Genomic DNA, 21,204 nt, shown 5'->3' on the forward strand with positions numbered 1-21,204 from the left:
TGTTATGTTTAGCCACATGCTTTACAATATGTGGTATTTTAGTCATATTTCCTTCTATTACATAGAATGGTGGAAAAACTTGATACTACAATGTAACTTTGATGAAGTATTTCTTTTGATATCTGCTGATTAAGTCACAAAGCAGGCACATCCTGTGTCACAGCTGAACGGTGTTATCTGTCGACACTTTACAGAAGGAGAACTTTGCCCATGCAGACCACTGCTTGCAGAGTTCAGGAAAATAAGTGTTTGGCTTGAACTGGGTCATACCAGTTCTGGGGGGATTTTGTTGGCAAAGACTCCTTTCATCCCTGCTGATGTTGCTTGTTTTTCTGTCACGGTTCAGGAATTTGCTTCAGTCTGTCCTCTATAGAGATTATGTAACATATAGCAACATGTAGGTCATGCATATTTGTTCTTAGTCACCTTTTCTCTGCAGTGACAGTCAGGTTTAAATTAACTATAATGCAAATGGGAAATTAAAGAACAACTGCAGTTCAGCCCTAAAGGATACTGTAAAATGCAAACACTTTGTCTCTTCAAATGTTTTAGTACACACCACAAGCAGTAAACTGTGAATAGCATTGTTTAACACCCCGTAGAACAAATTGCGTCTCTCAGCTCATTCACATTTTCTTGCTCCATATTTCATCCCTTGAATTTGCACATTCTGTACTCTGGTTGAAGCCAGTCATGTTGCCGGTCCGGCTGGCTTTTTTTTTCCCTTTACTGTGTCTGTCAGCCAATCAAAACAGGCCAACAGTTCACATTTCATCCAATCTTGAGGCGGCAGCACACGCACACCTCCTGAAAAAAATGGTTTCCCCTTTGTTTTATCATTTTCCTGCATTTTTTTAGTCATGGATTGAAATGTCAAACTGGTATTACACCTGGGTGTTTGTTGCCCTACAGTAAGATCATGTAATATTTTTGTCTATATGTCTATATGTGTATTTGGTAAATGTAGGCTTTGCAAGTACAGACTGAGGCATGTCCCTTATGATTTAAAGACTGACAACAGATGCAGGGCTGCAGAAATAACCCCCATAACAAATCCCACATTACAAGGAAGAAAACAACTCCCAAGAAACAGCAGGAATGTCAGTCTTTTTTTGATGCTTTGTGCTCATGTTATTGTTTAAAACCCATCCCCCACAAGCTACTGTTTTGTTGAGCTTGCATAACACTAACCATCTTATCCTCTGTTCTTTCTTGGCCTTTAAAAAAATGACATACTTTATCTTTCCCATTCTCTGCTGCCACCCCCACAGAGCCTTGTCCAGAACCTTAACCGTTTCTTTTCTACAGTCAGCATCTTATTTTCACAAATTCTGCTCACTGTTGAAACTATGGCAACGTCTGGAATGCAAGCTGTACCCCCTCTGCCCAATAAAGTAACCCGCTGATCAATGAGGGACTAAAGGTCAAAGGTCATAGTTTCCCTGAAATTTAACCCTATAGGATCAGTCTCCACGTATAAGTGTAACTCACTGTGGGGAGAAAGACAATGTTTTGACCATTGTGTGAGCTACACTTTTTAAACCTACAAACCAAGAAATGTTACCAATAATAGGCTTTAGTCTAGTGGTTCCTACTGGATGTTGTTTAACACTGTTAGTTATAGAAATGGTGTCTGTCATTTTTTCATGCAGTGTAGGTAGGTTTGGTCATGTCTGCAATCGTGCTACCACTTGGAATAGCAGCTGGATGTTACAACAATTTAGCCATTCTTTTTTGCCAACTATTTCAAACCATTTATCTTTTCAGCCGACTCCCTACTTTTAACTGTATATTTCAACCTTGTATTGTCACTTTTTACCAACTATTTCCACCATTTATTCTTAACTCTTAGCTAACTATTTGAACAGTTACTTAATTAGTTTTAGGTGTCTATTTCAGCTGTGTATCATTATGTTTCCCTACCTATGTTGACCATTTATTCTTTACTTTTAACTAAATATTTAAATAATTAGTCCATTATTTTTAGCTATTTGTTTCAATTGTGCATCATTACTTTTCTTAAACTATTTCAAGTGTTTATCCATTACTTTTGGCTAACTATTTCAACAGTTACTCCATTACGTTAAGGTATCTATTTCTACTTTGTAGTGTTACTTTTTACTAGCTACTTTGACCATTTATCCATTACACCTAGTTTTAGCTAACTATTTAACAATTTATTAATTACTTTTAGCTGTATATTTCAAATGTGTATTGTTACTTTTCACCAACTATTTCAACCATTTATCCAGTACTTTTAGCAATTATTTAAACAGTCACTCCATTTCATTCAGGTGTCTATTTCAACTGTGTATTGTACTTTTGACCACCAGTTTCAACCATTTATACATTACATCGAGCAAACTATTTTGACAGTTTGTCCGCTAAATACTTGAAGTGTTAATCTATTACTTTTATCTGCTCGCCTGCTAACCAGCTTTCACATTGTAAATCACAACACGTGGTGCTCAGGAGTTACAGCTGAGTGACTGTGTTGATAGATAAAGTTAAAATCAAATCACAATTTCAGTTTCTGTTTTGTCATATTAATCGAGCTTCTTCACAATCTTTCTACGTACCCCTGGCAATGAACTGCAGAATTACCCCTGGTTTGGTACCACTGCTTTAGTCTGTGACCACCTGAAAACATTTTTACCTGATTGTTATAAGTTAATATTCCTAAACAGAGAACATACAGACTTCAATAGTGTGGACAGCTGATGTGGACATAGTGTAACTCGTTTTAAAGGTTGTTTTATTTTGGTGAACTTGTTGACTCATCACTATTCCTGAGTAAGCCAGTGAATTGGCCCTGTGCGCCTGGTAAACAGGCTCCTCTGCAGCCCAGCTCCTGCTTAAACTGCCTGGGACCTTATCTGGATGTTGTGTGCATGCACCCCCGCCCCGTCCCTCATCATGAGATTGAAGTTCACATATGGTGCACATACAGAGAACATAAAGAGTAAACGTGGTTCAGTTAATAGGCTGCAGACTTGCATGCAATTAAACAAGTAACCCCATTTGGAATATAATGTATTTCAAGTGGGGATTAGATTTAAGTTAAATTAGTGTTAATAAGAGTCACTCTTGCAACACATAAGCTAAAAACGGCAGCATTTAAAGACACCCAGGTCACAGCGGCCGGATTGGCACAAGGTCCTCATTGATCTTTGTTCAGTCCACATGTCCGACTTACAGACTCAGCTCAGCATATTTGTTGTGTGGCTGTTAATATCTGAACTGGCTGTTGAACACAGTGGAACATTTACACAAGTTACATAATGACCATAACTGTTAAACCTCTGAGGCTGTTCTCACGCGTCAGCTGGTGTCGTATAGAAAACACATATGACGTTGGTGGTTTGGCTCGAGGCAGCGCAGTATGCCGTAACTGTTTTGAGCTGATCAGGTGTACACAATGTACATTTAACTTTTCATCAAACCACACCGATTTATTTGTACTTTATAAGTTCCTGTGCTTTTTGTTTTTTGTTCTATTTTGTTATAAATTCCAGGATGTTAAAAAAAAACAAAAAAAAAACAACAGGAGATCTTTGTGGTGACTACAAAAAGTTCTGTTACTGGTTGTGTTTGTGCTTATTTCTGAATGATTGCATCGTACACTTTCAAATCTCAGCCTTAAAGCTTAAATACATAGGGCATGGATGAGACGCATCACATAGGCAGGGCGGTGCAAGGTTTTTAACCTGCCACACCGACTCCGTCTTTGTAGCACATGTTTGCTGCCAGCTTCATTGCTTGTGTGTTGGGTTTTGCCAAGTAATGCAGAATGTAGTTGGTAATGCAGGGTTTGAAAGCGTTGGCTGTATTAACTGCTACTGAATTGATTAACTGGGTCATTTTAAATACAGAGTGCATTGAACTGATTGGCTCATTTGAATCTAAAATGTACAACAACCCACAAGGTTGGTCTGCTGCTTCACATTGCCTCTGGTACAATGAGGTATTTATTTCAGTCATTTGTACTTGTATTTTACACAGTGCTATGTAGCCTAGTGTTTACCTGTTGGTGGGTCGCATGGCTGAGTGTAAAAAAACCCCCCAAAAAACAGCTGCATAAAAATCATCTTGAGCCGTGCGGTGCCAGTGCAGTTACAATAGGTGTCCACAGGATCCGTTTTTTCCACGCTTCCCATTCATTGTCTATGTAAGCAGCTGTGCAATGCACTCCAGTAGTGCAGCATTGTGTTTCGAGAGACAGTGTGTCTGTCTGTCATTTACATAAAGCCAAATCTAGGCTATAAATGCAAATCATGGGCATCCAGCGTGTCTCACCTCCTCTAATGGCACGCCTAGTGACACACCCATCATGCGCCAAATGCTGGGAAGCAGTTTCAGTGGTCAGTGTAGCAACGTCAGTTGATTATAATGGAAGCACAGTGCCATGCTCTATGCATTTTGGCCGTTAAAATCACAGGATGGTGCATGTGACCTGTCCTGTATACATTTTTTAACCTACTGGTATAACCTCTTTTATTAAAGGGTCAGTTCAGCTACACTTGGTGTTCACCTAAACATATTTTCTCATTTACCCCTGGTGGCTCTACAGATAGATGGAACTACTTTTTACTGAAGAAATAGTCCTATCAAAACACCATATGTTTTGGGTTTTGTTCTGTCAGTCTGTCATAAAGGTGAGATCACATAACACCAGCTAGTAAATTACATGCTATTCATGGACAGTAAAGTCTTTGTGTATAGGAATGCATGTGTCACAAATCACAGTCCTCAACCATTACAAAGTACTTGCACACTTTGAAATCTTATTAACAGGTGTGTCGGATCAAAAACTGTTGACTGCAGGAAAATCAGAGTTTCTTACACACCTTTGATTACTTGTTGCCACTTTCAAATGCATTCACTTTATAAAATGAGCACAGGTAATAAACATTGTGCAGGAGTTCTTGGTTGTTTCTGACAAATCCAAAATGATTATTAGTGTTATTTAAATTTCTTGTGTTTTTGGTCTGTCTGGTAGCATTATATCTCAAGAGACAGTAATTAAACAACAGTAATTAAAAATCTGCTGGTCTGATCATGGTCTGTTAAGAAATATTTTTTCCTGTTGATTCAGCAGCTAACTTTTTCTACCAATGGTGTAAGAGGGGTGTTGCAGGGGGTGTAACTTCTTACAAACAAACACATTTATTCATCACCAACAGGAGACATAAACTTTATGTTAAAGGCCCTATAAACAACTGAGGCAATGGAGAACATACCATAACAGCCCTGCTACTTTGCCAAGAGACTGGTACAGTGGAAGAAGTAAGGAACAGTTTGACATTTTGGGAAATTTGCTTTCTTGGCAAGAACTAGACGAGACGACATCACACACATATACCTAGTGTGGAAACAGCTACAGTAACGTGGCTCTGTCACACAACTGCACTTGTTATTTTTTACACTTCAGTTTTTGTACAGATAAAAAAAAAAAGACAGGAATAAGAAAATGTCTTAATTAATGAGATTTGGAGCTGCCGGTTGCAAGATTTTGTTACCTTTGGACAGAGACAGTATAGCTCTTCCCCAGGTCATTAAGATGAGCAACCACGTGTGTCATGTTATCAGTGATGTCAGGTGTGCATGTACAGCAATCAGTACCCACAATGTGACAGCCTGCTCTGTGTGGCAGGTAGTAGTGATCATAGCCTAGGTTACTTTAGGTTTAGCACTTGTAGGGGGCGTCGGTGGCTTAGTGGATAGAGCAGGCACCCCGTGTACAAGGCTGTTGCTGCAGCGGCCCGGTTTGAGTCCAGCCTGTGGCCCTTTGCTGCATGTCATCCTCTCTCTCTCTCTCTCTCTCTCTCTCTCTCTCTCTCTCTCTCTCTCTCTCTCTCTCTCTCTCTCTCTCTCTCTCTCTCTCTCTCTCTCTCTCTCCCCCCCCTTTCACACTTGGCTATCCTGTCCATTAAAGTCAAAATGCCCAAAAAATATCTTTAACAAAAAAAAAAAAAAAAGGTTTAGCACTTGGAGGAAAATCACAACTTCTTACGACTGATTCTATGGCCCCGGAATCCACCAGGAAAGAGAGTTCAACACCGTTAACTGAGAGTGTGTATCAAGGCATCTGTTTGTATGCCTCCGCTGAGAAATCAGCCAGCATTTTGCTATGCTCACTGTCTCTCTGTTTAGATTCAAGGTGCAGAATCGTGTCAGAAACAAGCTCGCTCTCTGCATCAGTCATGATGGGCATGTTGTATGTTTCTGTGTTTGTGTTAGTGTTAGTGTCAGTGTTCTCACGTGTCTGAAGTGTTGGTTGGCTTTTTTCTTGTTGTTTCCACCTTTACCGCAGTTTCTTGCCCAATGTCCCTTTTTGCCGCACTTGAAACAACGGTCATTGTCTTTGCACTCCTCTTTCCACTTTCCTCTCCGTCCCCCCTCCAATTCCTGGAGTTGGGCCAGCTGCAGTGTAGCAGTGAGGCGGTCCTTTCTCTCCGGCTTCCTTGTCGCTTCCTCTTCTTTCTGACGTTGGAGTTCAGCCTTCTGACGCTGGAGTTCAGCCTCTGCGCCTACTGTGTTTCGCTCAATGTCCGCAAGATTAGCTGTTGGCCATGTGAGGAAAACCCGGCGAACTATGTCCACGATCTCTGGTTTCATTCCGTTTAGGAAGAGCAGACGCAGTTGGGTTGCGTGTCTTTCACCCTCTTTTCCCTCAACTTCGAGTTCGGTCAGTCCACCATACTGCATCGCTGCTTGTCTCAGGCGGTATAGATAAGCAGAGACAGTCTCATCTGCATCCTGCTTAACCGCCACCACTTTTCCCCAGTCTAAATGAACAGGGAACTCTGTTTTCAATCTTCTCAACAGCCGAAGAACAATTTCTCTGTAAGCAGCATTGTCAGAGTTCATATACTCATGGTGGACCAGCCTGGCATTTACATGTTCTGGGAACACATCAGCCACCTTGCGCCAATCATTTTTCATGTACCGCGATAGCATTCATCTCAGTTCATCAATGGTCGGTCTGTGCTGTTGAATCAACACCAGCAGTTGATCTCCAAATTTCTCTCCTCCCTCTATCATGTGTGGCAGAGTCGCCATGGCCTCACACATGTCACTCATCAGCCATGGTCTGTACACGAGTTGTGTCTCCCCATTCCCACCTGCCACCTCCAGCATAGGAGCAGTCGCCTTTTCCTTTTGCTCCTCTTGCTCCTCTCGCTCATCTCCTTCTTTGAAAGCTTTTCCGCTGTGCAGGGCTGAGGCGGAGGCAGGATCCGGGTGTGATGGCACATCGCGGCTTCCTTTCCGTAAAGGTTTCTTAATGGGTTTTCTCTCTACACTTGGCGCTGATTCAGAGAGGCCAGCTGCTCCCTCCGGTTCGTGGTGTTCAACATACGGTGGGGGCCTTACAGGTGGAGCCAAGTCGAGGTCCAAATCCAGCTTCGAACACTGTGCCGGGAAACCTTTGGGGCCCTGCCTATACTTGGCTTCTCTCATCCAACTTCTAAAAGCTGACCAATCTGCCTGGAACTTGACCTTTCCTCCAGACTTCCCTTTTACACCCTTTCTCTCTAAGTCTGTCAACCTTACCTCTAAAGCCTCCAGCTGTTTGACACTCAGGCTGCCTGTTCTCGGGAAACAACACTTGTTGACCCACGGATCTAACTGGGCCACGCTCTCCTTTCCATAATTAATCTCCATGAATCTCACGTTGGTAGCGCCATAATCAGGCTCAGTGTTCCCCCTTGAGGCTTTGCTCTTTCCAGATCCCATTGTAATCAAACTCTCAGTTTTCTTAGCAGTATCAAAAGTAAATCAAATTTGTGGAAATGAAAATTTAACAAAAAACGATCAATGAAAAATTCACTATTGAAGCAAAACTCAGTATCAAAAAATGCACAAACTTATCACTTCTAAAGACTTTTTTTTTCCTTTACCCAAAAATGCGCACAACTTGCAAAAAGGAAATAAAAGAAAATACGCTTCACTCACTCTGCCTTTTCCACTCTGATAGCAAGTGTCTCTACTTCTCCTTTAACCCAGACAGCTTCTCACCACCTTTTCTTCCGCCTTTAACGGCTGAAATAATCAGGTGTCGTTTTAGGTTTCTAACCTACACTACTTCTATAGGTCCCTGACCTAAACCGAGCTCTCCACTTTTCCTGCACTCAGCTTCCCAGAAATGGTGCCTGGCACGTCTGCCAACCTATCTCAGTAGGTGGAAAAGATTTTTCCTGCGCAGTCCTCAAAACTCACCAGGAAAGACAGGGAGGTGTTGACAGCCACCAAGTTCTTTGGACCCCAACGGTGAAGGGAATCCCGGTTCTCTAGATGTCAGGCCCTCTTCTCAACCTTCCTTTGTGGGGACGTTTGAGGTTGTAAGAGCCTCGGCTTTTGCTGTGCGCACAGTCTTCACACCTTCAGTCCAGAATTCCAGAATCCGCTCACAGATGAGGTCCCTTCGTGGTCGCCAGTTTTGTGGTGGCAAAACAACTTTGGTCTATTTAATAAACAGTTTAAAGAAAAAGTCTTCACAAGTCGTCTGTCTTTCTTGAGTTTTCATAAGTATTCGTGAATGGAGTCACACACATACAAGAGCATGAACAGTCAGTCAGTAAGTGCCTCGATGTTCTTCAGCTGTGCTATCTTTATAGTTCCCAAAACACATGCATGTCAATAGTCAAAACATATAGCACGCAGGTGGTTCTGCAGTAAGCATCCCTGAGACACAACATCTCTTGAGGCCCACAAGGACACTTGTTGTTGGAGCCTCCCTGGCTTGTAACCTTTAACCTGCTTCCATCTGGCCCCTCCTTTATATCACACTGCTGTCACAGTAGGGGTTAAATGAGCAACACATATCATTAGGTGAGAAGTTCAGTTTCATCAAAACAAGTAACCTTAGAACACGGGTATACATTACATGCAGAACACATTATAGGTTAAATATGGTTAAATACCAGAATTTTCCATCACAATACCATCTCTGTTGGTTTTTCAGGTTTCTGGGCCCGGGAGGTGGGCAACATGATTGGTTTTGAACATCCCACCATCCCAGTGCATCACCAGTATGTAGTGACTGCAACGGTACCAGAGGTGAAGGCTCTGAAGAAGGAGCTGGCTGTCATCAGGGACCTTGAGGCCTCTTATTACTTGCGTCAGGAAAGAGACGGCCTCCTGTTTGGCCCTTATGAAAAGATGGAAAAGATGGTGCTGCAGGACTCCTGGGTCAGAGATGGAGTGCCTCCAGGTCTGTCGCTGTGCATACAGAATCATCTGAAAATCTTTTGATTTTTTTATTTCTTTTGACTAACATCTTTGTTTCTGAGTGGCTGTTGCAGGTTTCGGTAAGGAGCTGTTTGAGTCGGATCTTGACAGGATAATGGAGCATGTTGAGATGGCTATGGAGATGGTCCCTGTGCTGAAGAAAGCTGACATCATCAACATAGTGTCTGGACCCATCACATACACCCCTGACCTGCTGCCCATGGTCGGACCACACCAAGGAGTTCGCAACTACTGGACAGCCATTGGCTTTGGGTATGTGATTGGGCAGTTGGTTGGTAGATAGTTTCAAGAGGACAGATTCATCATGTAAAGCTTTGGACTATTTTCAGGTACGGGATCATCCATGCTGGTGGTATTGGTAAGTTCCTGAGTGACTGGATCAGGAATGGAGAACCTCCTTACGACCTGATTGAATGTGACCCCAACCGCTACGGCAAATGGGCTGACGTGCCATTCATGTGCGCCAAAGCTCGAGAGTCCTATGGCTTCAACAATGTGGGTAAGAAGAATGCAAAACAATCACACATTCATCGGATAACGCCCTCTACAACAATAATAATAATAAAAATAAGAATTTTTTTTTATATAAACCTGTGAAACTACCGCAACAAAGTGTTTCACACACAAGGACAAATAAAATAAAACAGGAAAACAATCAAATACAGTTCAGTCAGTAAGTAACATGCTAACATAGACACAGATCAAATAATTAAGACAAAGCCAGATGGTAAAAGTGAGTCTTGAGAGACAATTTAAAAGAGGGCAGTGAATTTCCTAGTGTAGGCTCTTCCAAAGGGTTGGAGCCTTAACAGTAAAAATACTGTATATAGTAAATACCCTGTCACCCTTAGTCTTCAGCCTTGGCTGTGGAATAGCTAACAGGGCCTTATCATAGGGCTTCAGATGGTGAGTAGTAATTTAGAAGCTCAGCCAGATACCTCGGTGCCATACCATGCAGGGCCTTTAAAAGTCAAGACTAAAATTTTAAAATCAGTTCTTAGACAGGCAGCCAGTGATGGGAAGCTTATATAAGGGAGTTATGATCATGCCTGTGTGATTTGTTTAAAAGTCTGGAAGGCGTGTTTTAGACACCCTGAAGTTGTGTAATCATGTTCTAACTAAGGTATGTAAATACAGCATTACAATAATCCAGACAAGATGCGATAAAAGTGTGAATAACATTTTGAGTATCATTAACATTAATAAAAGATCTAATTCTAGAGATATTTCTCAAATGGAAAAAATTTGGTGGAACTATTGTTTTAACATGGGTCGCAAGATTATACTAAGGTTGTGAACAGTAGGTACAAAATGTTGAGCTAGATTACGAAGGGTAGGCAATACTTTGCCATAATTGTGTTCAGGGCCTAAAATCACTAACATCACTAAACTTTTTAACTGTGTTTATTATGTCGGCTTCTCCAGTTGGTTACCCAAAGGAGGAGCGCTTCTGCGGTCGACCAACCTACCGAACAAGTGGCGTTTACGAGCTGCTGAAAGACAAAGCATCCATGGGCTTTCACGCTGGCTGGGAGCAACCTCACTGGTTCTACAAACCTGGAGATGACATTGGATATAAGTAAGGCATCCAGTTGACTACAATAGCCATCATACACCAACTGGAACAAAATGTTCTCCAACTCATTTTAGTCTTTGTTTGGTAACTGCTGTTTATTTAATTGCAAACTGCTGTTTCAACCCTTTAATTAGCCATCAATCACACATTCCTGCCCTGGAGCCACACCACTTCCGCGTTCCTGATTTACAGTACCCTCTCATCTCTGTGGAGAAAGATGGAGAATATAGTGATGACTCTTGAGTATTCAGCAGTGCATATAGAGGACGTCCTGCTGGCGATGCATGCTTGTTAGAATAAATGTTGAAGTGTTCTTGGCACAAAGCACAAACACATGTTCTCATACAGTGATCCCTCCCTCTCAGGAGACGAGTTTACCACACATAATCTAACTCTGAGCAGCAGCACAAGAGAACCATTGAGATAGTTAGATACCACACCGGGAAAGGACAGCTGTTAGCATTCAACAACACATGCAGATTACTGGCAGTAGCTGCATTTGACAGACCTTCACAATGTGCAGGAACTCAGTCTCTAAATATGCGCCGTGACATTGTTTATATACCAACCCATCACAAATTTCTTGCCATAATCCCAGCGGCTGTTTGGAGTCTTGCCAAACCTGTGAGTGTAGAAACCAGTGGCATGCTCAGGAAAGCATACTTGGCTCATATCTGTGACACAGAGGTTTGTCATTGTATAAATATTAAAGCTGCAATCATCTTGCTAAGCAGCTTTGTTTTTTTGCTGTGTTGTGTTTTTTAGGCACACTATTGGTATGGTTAGGGAATGGCAGTTCTTACTGGTTGGTCCAACAATTTGCTCCAGACTTAGATATCTTAACTACTATTGGATGCATTACCATGAAAATTTGTTCAGGCATTCATTGTTTTCAGAGGAGGAATCCTTATGACTTTGGTTTTTCTCTAATGCAGTCAGTTTGCAGTTTTTCTCTACTGCAAGCACCCGCTCACAGTTTTAGTGTGGCTGTAGACTGTCTTGTTAATATGCTGTAATAGTTTTTTGAGTCTTCAAACAATGTTTTTTTATACTTCCACATTAGTATTGCTTTATGCTATGAAGCCAATAAAAAAGAACCAGTGAGAAAAAAGTTGTCAGTAAAAACATAGTAGTCATTAAAACAACAGATATAAAGCAATCACTGATTTTTGTGTTCAGGCCCAGTTTCCGACGCACCAACTGGTTCGGACCAGTTGGCAGAGAGTGCAAGCTGGTGATGGAGAAGGTGGGAGTGATCGACCTGACGCCTTTTGGCAAGTTCGTAGTGAAGGGCAAGGACTCGCACAAGCTGCTGGACCGACTGTTTGCTAACACCATGCCCAAGGTTGAGCACATGTACACTTTATCCACATCAGTGTGAGCTGTTTGAAGGACATGCCAATCTCAGACTCATTATCCTTCTGTGTGCTGTCTTTTTTAGGTGGGCCTGACTAATATCAGCCACATGTTGACACCTGCTGGGAGAGTCTTTGCTGAGGTCACCATCACCCAGATCGCACCCGGAGAGTTCTTGCTCATCACAGGCTCAGGATCAGAGGGACATGACCTCAGGTGAAACTGTCTACATAAGCGTCATCTCACTGAATAGTAGTAGCCAAGTTTGCTTTCATAATTGTACCTGCAGCAGTGTATTGTAACTAAGTACATTTACTCAAGTACTGTGCTTGAGTACAAACACGTCATACCTGTGCTTCACTTGAGTATTTCCATTTTATGCTACTTTATACCTTTGATACTCTACATTTCAGAGCGAAATATTGTACCTTGTAAGTCACATCATTTATCTGACAGCTTTAGTCATGAATTACTTCTTACATAAACACAAACACATGATGCAGTTCTATATTACCAATCTACCTAGTGCTATGCAAAGTAACTAAAATTAGCTGCACATTGATGAACTCCAGCATTAAAATCCACTTATATGTATTCATTAGCAATAAAATAGGATAATATAATGTTCTAGAATAATGTATCACTTCGAAAGGAGCCATTCTATATAATGAGCACTTTTATTTTTGATGTTTTAAATTACATTGTGCTGATAATACTTTTGTACTTTTACTTAAAGGTGTACTGCTTAGGGGGATCTCAATTTCAATCAATCAATTTTATTTATAAAGCCCATTATCACAAATCACAATTTGCCTCACAGGGTTTTACAGCATACGACATCCCTCTGTCCTTAGGACCCTCACAGCTGATCAGGAAAAACTCCCCCCAAAAAACCCCTTTAACAGGGGAAAAAAACGGTAGAAACCTCAGGAAGAGCAACTGAGGAGGGATCCCTCTTCCAGGACGGACAGACGTGCAGTAGATGTTATACAGAACAGATCAGCATAATAAATTAACAGTAATCCGTATGACACAATGAGACAGAAAGAGAGAGAGAGAGAGACAGAGAGATGCAGGACAGACGGTAATGACAGTAGTAGGGCTGTACCCAAATATTCTGATATTCCAATATTCGTTTCTATGGGAAGGTATTCGTTATGAAAATTTGGTATTCGATATTTGTTTTTTTATTTACTTTTTTTTTAAACGTATTTTTTTTTTGGTGCTAAATGTAGTTTTCTTTTTTTTTTAAACGGCTGCGGACTGTCACCTGCTCAATGCATCAGTACCTTCGGATGCCATGACAGTAATAGCCAATAATGTCAAAATATCATTCAAATCAGACCGATTTAACAGACGATCACTGCTGCCCGACCTGCAGGTCCATTTGCAGGTCCCGTGGGTTACGGGTCGACCCGCGCATCACTACTCAGCTCAGTCTATAAGGCTGTACACAACAGTAAGGCTATAGACATTATATTCTATTCACGCCGGCAGAACCAGCAGGGCATCGGCTCTACAGTGCACGGCACTGCTGATTAACCATTTTATTGCAGCACAGAGTGTCTGCCAGCAACCAATTACTTGCAGAGACTTCCTACAACTTGTTTCAACGGTTCCGATTTAATCAGAAGACAAATTAAACAGGATGACGAGCCAATGTGAAAATCAAAAGAAAGCATAGAATAATGTACTGAAGGTATGTGACAATAATCATATGTGTATAATAACAGTAGAAGTATGACTAATGATAACAGCAGCAGCAGGAGGCATCTGGCAGGACCACGGCAGCAGCACAACCACACACGTCACACTATCCAGGCACCGCTGCAATACGAGTTAATCTGAGAGACAGTGGAGCACAAAGGCTCCGGAGAAGAAGCCGAGTTAGTGACATCCAGAATGGCCGAGTTACCAAGATGCAGTAACAGGACACGAGAGAGAGAGAGAGAAGGAGAGAAGGTGCCTGGTGTATTATAGGAGGTCCTCCGGCGGACTAGGCCTAAGTCAGCCTAACTAGGGGCTGGTACAAGGTAAGCCTGAGCCAGCCCTAACTATAAGCTTTATCAAAGAGGAAAGTCTTAAGTCTAGTCTTAAATGTGGAGACGGTGTCTGCCTCCCGGACCGCAACAGGAAGATGATTCCACAGGAGAGGAGCCTGATAGCTGAAGGCTCTGGCTCCTGATCTACTTTTGGAGACTTTAGGGACCACGAGTAACCCTGCATTCTCAGAGCGCAGAGTTCTGCTGGGATAATATGGCACTATGAGCTCTCTAAGATATGACGGAGCCTGACCATTTAGAGCTTTATAAGTTAACAGTAGGATTGTAAATTCAATTCTGGATTTTAAAGGGAGCCAGTGCAGAGAAGCTAAAACAGGAGAAATATGATCTCGTTTCTTAGATCCTGTTAGTACACGTGCTGCTGCATTCTGAATTAGCTGGAGAGTTTTTAAGGACTTACTAGAGCTACCTGATAATAGAGAGTTACAGTAATCCAGCCTTGAGGTAATAAAAGCGTGGACCAATTTTTCTGCATCTTTTTGGGTCAGGATAGGCCTAATTTTAGCAATATTACGCAGATGAAAAAATGCAGTCCGTGAGGTTTGTTTTAAATAAGAATTAAAAGACAGATCTTGATCAAATATTACTCTGAGGTTTCTTACAGTAGTGGTAGAGGCCAGAGCAATGCCATCTAGAGAAACTATGTCATCAGAATTTTTCATTTTGGTCTCTATAGTTATTGGCAGAATGTAATGTTCTTTAGTGTGTAAGCACCTGAAGATAAGTATTCTGTTTGGTTTTCTTTAACTTAAAATGAGCCATTTATATCTACATACAGAGCAGGTCTCACAGAGCCTGCCATGTTGCACTGCCATGTTTCTACAATTAGGACAAACCAAACACTGGCTCTAGATAGGGCCATTTGTGATTTTGTGTTTATGCATTGGCCACTGCAGTTTTCCAGTATGCTCAGCACACAGGAGAAGTTTCAGTTGTGTACAATCTCCATCCTCACTGCGACATGCCACTACGTCCCACAAGCTAGACCTTTAAGTACCATTTTGAATTCAGGACACTGACTTCTTTTACTTAGGCAAAGGATTAGAGAACTTCTTCCATCATGGCCTATATCATGATGTCTCAGTTTTACATAACATAGAAACACAGGACACTTGTACAAAATACAATTTTGGTCTCTATAGCTATATTTTAACATTCATGACACCTGATGATGATTAGGACGGGTCAGTTTGACTGACAGGCTGTCTGCCAATAGTGTCCCCAGCTTCTCAGTTAGATCCACCCCTTGCTGCTCCACAGCACCAGCCTGTCGCCCAAAAATTGTCACTTCCTGCTCCAGAAAAAAACAAAATGGTGACAGCCAAAAGGCCTCAGAACGAGAGTCCGCAAACCAATAGTTGATGCCATGGTAGCTACGACCATTATGTTTACAGTCTATGTGTGCATATGAATAAATTTAGATTTTGTGATTGGATGTTTCTTGCTGAAATGCACCTTGGGAGTTGTTATCATCTCAGATGATGGTTTATGTACATAGGCTTGTAGCTTTTTGACTTTATATCTGATACGACTGATGATTCAACTGGTAGAGTTTCATGTCCAGCCAAGTCGTAGAAACTTACCATTGTCTATGGAGAAATATGAGTGAAACGTTTACTTCCGGTACCAGGGGTGCCAGAAGTAGGACTGAAGGATAGTTTTAGTACCCAGAAGCTTTGTTTCATGCTTTCTGAAAAACTGCAATTCAAGGAATATCAGTTTTGATGTGGCGTCTTCATATATCGACCCAAACCACACACACACACATACACACGCACACACACACACACACACACACACACACACACACACACACACACACACGCTATTGTATCACTCAGCAGAGAACACAGAGTACATCACTCACACCCTGGGCAGAGTTGAGTCCCAAGCTGTGCTGAATAAAACTCTCCCACAGTCTGTTTTATTGCACAGAAACCTAAAACCTTTCAGCAGCTGTTAACATAACTCCCCATCATTTGCTCCAATCGGCAGGCAGTATCTCAAAACATTCATCTCCATTACCTCATGATAACCAACTCTCTACCAGGACAGCTTCATGCTATGCAGCGACCTCTAGTGGTGATGAGAGCAGGCTACAGATGAAGAGTTCAAGGAGGTCACATGACTCTGTGAAACTCATCACACGTGGCTGAGATGTGGCAGTATGTGAAATAATTAGTGTGGTAAAGATATTACCCTATGAAGTTATGTTTACATTCAGTGCTACTCACCAAAAGGCACAGTTGAGTCCATTTCCTTCCACGCAAGACATTTAGAAATCAGATTATTTTAAGTACTTTAAATCCTGTTTTGTTTACTAGCTCACAGTCTTCTTTTTCCCTGCCTTTGTTAGCACATTGCTGTACATCTATTCCTACCTTCTGAAGCTTCATGGCACTGCTAAAAAAACCCCTGCAGGGAACCTTTTAACCTTTAACTCTGTATAATGCATTTGTGACTCAGACTAATAAAATGACATGTCTCAAATGTACAATATGTAGAGATACTAAAAATGATACAGTACATAAATCCTCACTCTGCCTGCTGAAAGTTTTCTCTGTGGATTTGACCTCACTGCAGGTGGATAGAGGCAGAGGCTGCAGACGGTGGATATGACGTAGACATCAGCAATGTAACAGACGATATAGGTGTGCTGGGCATCGCAGGACCAAACTCCCGCAAAGTTCTTCAGAAGCTGACCAGTGAGGATATGAGTGACGGCGGGTTCAAATTTCTCCATTGCAAGGCCATCCAGTTGGCTGGTGTTCCCGTACGAGCAATCAGGATCTCCTACACAGGTGCTGCACACATAGTAGAGTTACATCCTGTTTGCTTTTACCAATTATTCAGACAAACAGAATAAGTCCTTTGTTGGTTTTATTAAAACAAATGAAAATACTTACACGGAGAGGCGACATAGTTTCACTTGGCTCAAGTAAGAAAAATGCTGTAAGAGATACAAAAAAGTCACTTGGTTGAGAGTGGACTTGGAAATGTCAGTAATAAGCAGCATATGTTCAGTCATCAGTTGCTAACACTGACTAACAAAATATTACACTTGATTAAGAAGAGGGGAAACTGCCTGATAGTGTACAGCAACATAATACATCTTCCTTGGTGTTGTTTGAATTGAGCTGGAGGAGGTTCACTGATTTAAACTCCACAAAATTATTTTTCAGTCTTCTATAATCACCTTCCCCCCCATCAGTGATGTAAAAATGTCTTTACTCTTGAACTAGACGAAAACAAGGCAGATAACCAAGTGAAATTACCCCATAGCCATGGAGGTCCAGTTCTTCAAATAAAAAAAAAATTAAAAAAATCAGACATGCAAAAAATTTGAATTTATGAATATCTTAATCTCAACTATGAGATACAAAATCAAAGTTACATGAGATAAAATCAAAATTTGGATTTACTAAATCAAAATTACAGGAAACTAACTCAAATCTTTCAGTTAAATACTTAACTTACTCAAGTTATCTTTTTTTTATTTTTTTTATTTTAAGATGCGACAAGAAATCAGTTTATTAGATTGACAGAAAATTAATCAGCAAGTGTTTAAATAAAAGATTAATCATTTTTGTAGTTTTGCAAGCAAAACCTGTAAAACTGTCAATAGTTCCAGGTTCCTTGGTTTACATCAATTAAGTATCTTTGGGTTTTAAACATTTGGTCGGACATTTTGGCAAATTATTTACTGTATAATGAAAATATTTATTACTCACAGCCTTGTATTTTTATATAATTAGTCCATTTTCTTTTCTCTTTTGCTAGAGGGAAAGGACTTCCATACTTTTGAGATCATTATACTCAGATTATTATTTTAACTTGTGGACTTGTGGATGACACTCTTTGTACATGTGTGTTTAGGTGAGCTTGGTTGGGAGCTGTACTTGGACCAGAAGAACATGGCAACTGTGTACCAGGCCATGATGGAAGCAGGAAAAGATGAAGGCATCGACAATTTCGGCACCTACGCCATGTCCTCCCTCAGACTGGAAAAGGGTTTCAGAGGTTGGGGGGCTGAGGTACGCACATGGACACACACACACACACATGCAAGGGATTTAAAGGGGTAGTTTGTAAAATACCCTTATTCCCTTTCTTTCCAAGAGTGAGAGGAGAAGATCAAAACCCCTCTCATATCTGTCTGTTAAATAGGCAAGCTGTATCTATCTTCTGATACACCCCTTGGCAAGAAAGAAAATATTCCCCAAAATGTTGAACTACTCCTTTAAGTAGCAGGTTATGACTTTTTGCTAATGAGATCACTTTGTCATTCTTTACAGATGAACTGTGACACCAACCCTCTGGAGGCTGGATTGGATTATTTCATCAAACTGAACAAGGTGACCATACATCTCATTAGTTGTGCATTTTTAAACGTAGATTTACTGTTTATGTTTTCCATAGAGCTGTAATTGTAAAGAAATGTACACACTAATGCATCAATAATTCTAATTAAATAATAGAATCAGTGGTTAAAGATGTAGTCAGAATTTTACTGAAGAAAAAGTAGCAGTACCAAAGTGTAGAAATACTCTGTGCAAGTAAAAGTCCTACATTATAAATTTTACTTTAGAAAAAGTACAGAAGTATTAGGAAATCTACATAAAGTATCAAAAGACTACAGAATGGTCCATTTCAGAATCATATATTTTGTGCTATTGATTTATAGTTATTATGCATTAATATGTACATCACTTAAATGTTGCAGCTGGTAAAGGTGGAGCTCATTTCAATGATATACTGCTGGGTCGTTTAGTCTTTAATAATAAATGGTAACTTGTAGATTCAGATTACTGAAACAGACTGTTGATACAAAATATGAATCAACTAATGAAGTAACAAGTATCTTAAACATTTACATACAAGGTGCCACCTGCTACTCAGTTTTTAACACACTCACATACCAATGGAACAGCCATCGGGAGCAATTTGGGGTTCACTATCTTGCTCAAGGATAATTCAACATGCAGATGGTAGGAACAAGAGAAATCGCTGATCTTTCCATTGGTAGACGACCCGCTCTACCTCCCGAGCCACAGGAGGTGGAGTTTGAATGCAGGACTTGTGTGTAACAAAGTATTTCTGCTCTGTGGCATTGCTACTTTTACCTCAGTAAAAAGCTGTTTACATCCACTTTTCCAGGATTTCTTTCCTCTGAATAAACACTGTTTCTGTCTTTGTTTAGCCTGCTGACTTTATTGGCAAAGCAGCCCTTCAGGAAATAAAAGCCAAGGGCCTAAAGAGAAAGCTTTCCTATCTCACCCTGGATACAGATGATATAGACCCCGAGGGCAACGAGACAGTCTGGCACAATGGCAAGGTTAGAAATAGCAAAAGTTGTCCAGTGATCCCGCTTTATTTTTTGTTATTTTGTGGTTATTCTCACATGAGCCGGTTTTCCCTCTCATCAGGTGGTCGGCAACACAACATCTGGAGCCTACAGCTACAGCTCTCAGCAGAGCCTGGCGTTTGCCTACCTGCCGCTGGAGCTGTGCTCTGTGGGCCAGAAGGTGGAGGTAGAGCTGCTAGGGAGGAAATACCCGGCCATGGTCATCCAGGAGCCCTTGGTGCTAACAGAGCCCACACGGACCCGGCTGCAGAAGAAAGCAAAGGGAAAAGCATAAGCACAGTCTTAACTCTATCAGTTTCTTACCAGCTAATGAAGAACAATTTTATTGTGATGTATCAATGAGAGTCTTATATGAAAGAAAAAAAAGATCTATGTACTGATCTGTCTGTGGCCAGTTTAAAGAACAAGAGTTGCATCACTTCATAACTTCCTCTTCCTGTTGTGTCTCTTAAGGAGGGTGAAGTTCAGCAGTGTTTAGTCCATCTTATGAATGTGTTTATGAGCAACAGGGAAATAGTAACTGTCTGTTAAGTGTCCTTGCATCACAATGCCTTACAGTGCTGAAGGTGTAATTTAGGTTTTGTAATTCTATGAATGTTAATGGTTTACAGGTCAGCAGTTTTGTGAAGGATGCTTGATTGTTGAAAATGAAAAATGACTTGGTGTTAATGTGAAATTCAAAGAAATGATGGTGCTGCGTTTTTATTTTCATATGAGCACATTGGTACTGTGATAAATGTCACACACAATATGAACAGCAATAGCCAAAAGAAACCAAACGCTTGCAAACTTGTATAAAGATTGTTTTATAAATCTGTGTTGTTGTTTTTTTTAACTAATGTGTAATTAAAGTGGTTTACATTAATACCTTCATAATTAAAGCAATGCACTCTGTCTTGTTTTAGGTGCTTGTGTGTCTCTGCTACTTTCTGTCTTCTGCTCTTCCTCAGAGTCAGTCTTCATGATGCTGTATACAACTCCTTTTAAACCTCAGGGACCAAAAATTACACTTAAATTACACCGCTGTTTGAAAAACATCACATGAGGATGATGATTTTATTCATGGTGATGGATGAGTGAACTCAAGAATAAAATCCATCATGGTCACAATGTATGGAATTACATAAATTGGTAAAAATATATAAATGAAAAAGTAATTTAGGAGATTTATTGAAACTAAACTATTACAAACTGTAACTTCATTATTATTGTAGAATTTTGTAAAACTTGTACAATAACATTTTTATTTTAAAATGCCACTTTACAAAAGTCTGTTTTTCTATCTTAAATACTAAACAGACCTTTTTCATGGGAGATATTTTGACATGCCTTAGTGAGTAAAACAGATGTATTTGAAAATATTAATGATGGCTGCATTCCACTTAGGGGAGGCTCTGGTATTGTGCATGTGGGCTTACTGTGACTTAACTGAACTGAGCTACCGTCTGTGTTATCAAATTCACCTGTGCTTTACCTGTTGGGACAAGTCCAAACAAACAATAACATAAAAAATAATAAACCACTTAGGCAACAGTGGCCCCTGCTTGTGTACTACAGTCATTGCACACACACTAAAGGGCAGATATTATAGA

At 40.7% G+C, this 21,204-nt stretch overlaps 1 protein-coding gene across 1 annotated transcript in view; it reads left to right on the forward strand.

The window, feature by feature from the left end:
* dmgdh (dimethylglycine dehydrogenase) overlaps nt 1–20,516 on the forward strand; it is a 28,462-nt gene extending 7,946 nt beyond the window's left edge. Inside the window, exons 6-16 of the mRNA XM_033646429.2 lie at nt 8,966–9,214; nt 9,306–9,504; nt 9,582–9,751; nt 10,678–10,831; nt 12,008–12,173; nt 12,270–12,400; nt 16,831–17,048; nt 18,124–18,281; nt 18,543–18,602; nt 19,448–19,582; nt 19,674–20,516. Of these exons, the coding sequence (XP_033502320.1) occupies nt 8,966–9,214; nt 9,306–9,504; nt 9,582–9,751; nt 10,678–10,831; nt 12,008–12,173; nt 12,270–12,400; nt 16,831–17,048; nt 18,124–18,281; nt 18,543–18,602; nt 19,448–19,582; nt 19,674–19,886 (1,853 nt within the window). The 3' untranslated portion in view covers nt 19,887–20,516. The remainder of the gene's footprint in view (nt 1–8,965; nt 9,215–9,305; nt 9,505–9,581; nt 9,752–10,677; nt 10,832–12,007; nt 12,174–12,269; nt 12,401–16,830; nt 17,049–18,123; nt 18,282–18,542; nt 18,603–19,447; nt 19,583–19,673) is intronic.
* Nucleotides 20,517–21,204: the final 688 nt, after the last annotated feature.

The sequence above is a fragment of the Epinephelus lanceolatus genome, chromosome 19 (assembly GCF_041903045.1).
Source record: "Epinephelus lanceolatus isolate andai-2023 chromosome 19, ASM4190304v1, whole genome shotgun sequence".
Lineage (NCBI taxonomy): Eukaryota > Metazoa > Chordata > Actinopteri > Perciformes > Serranidae > Epinephelus > Epinephelus lanceolatus.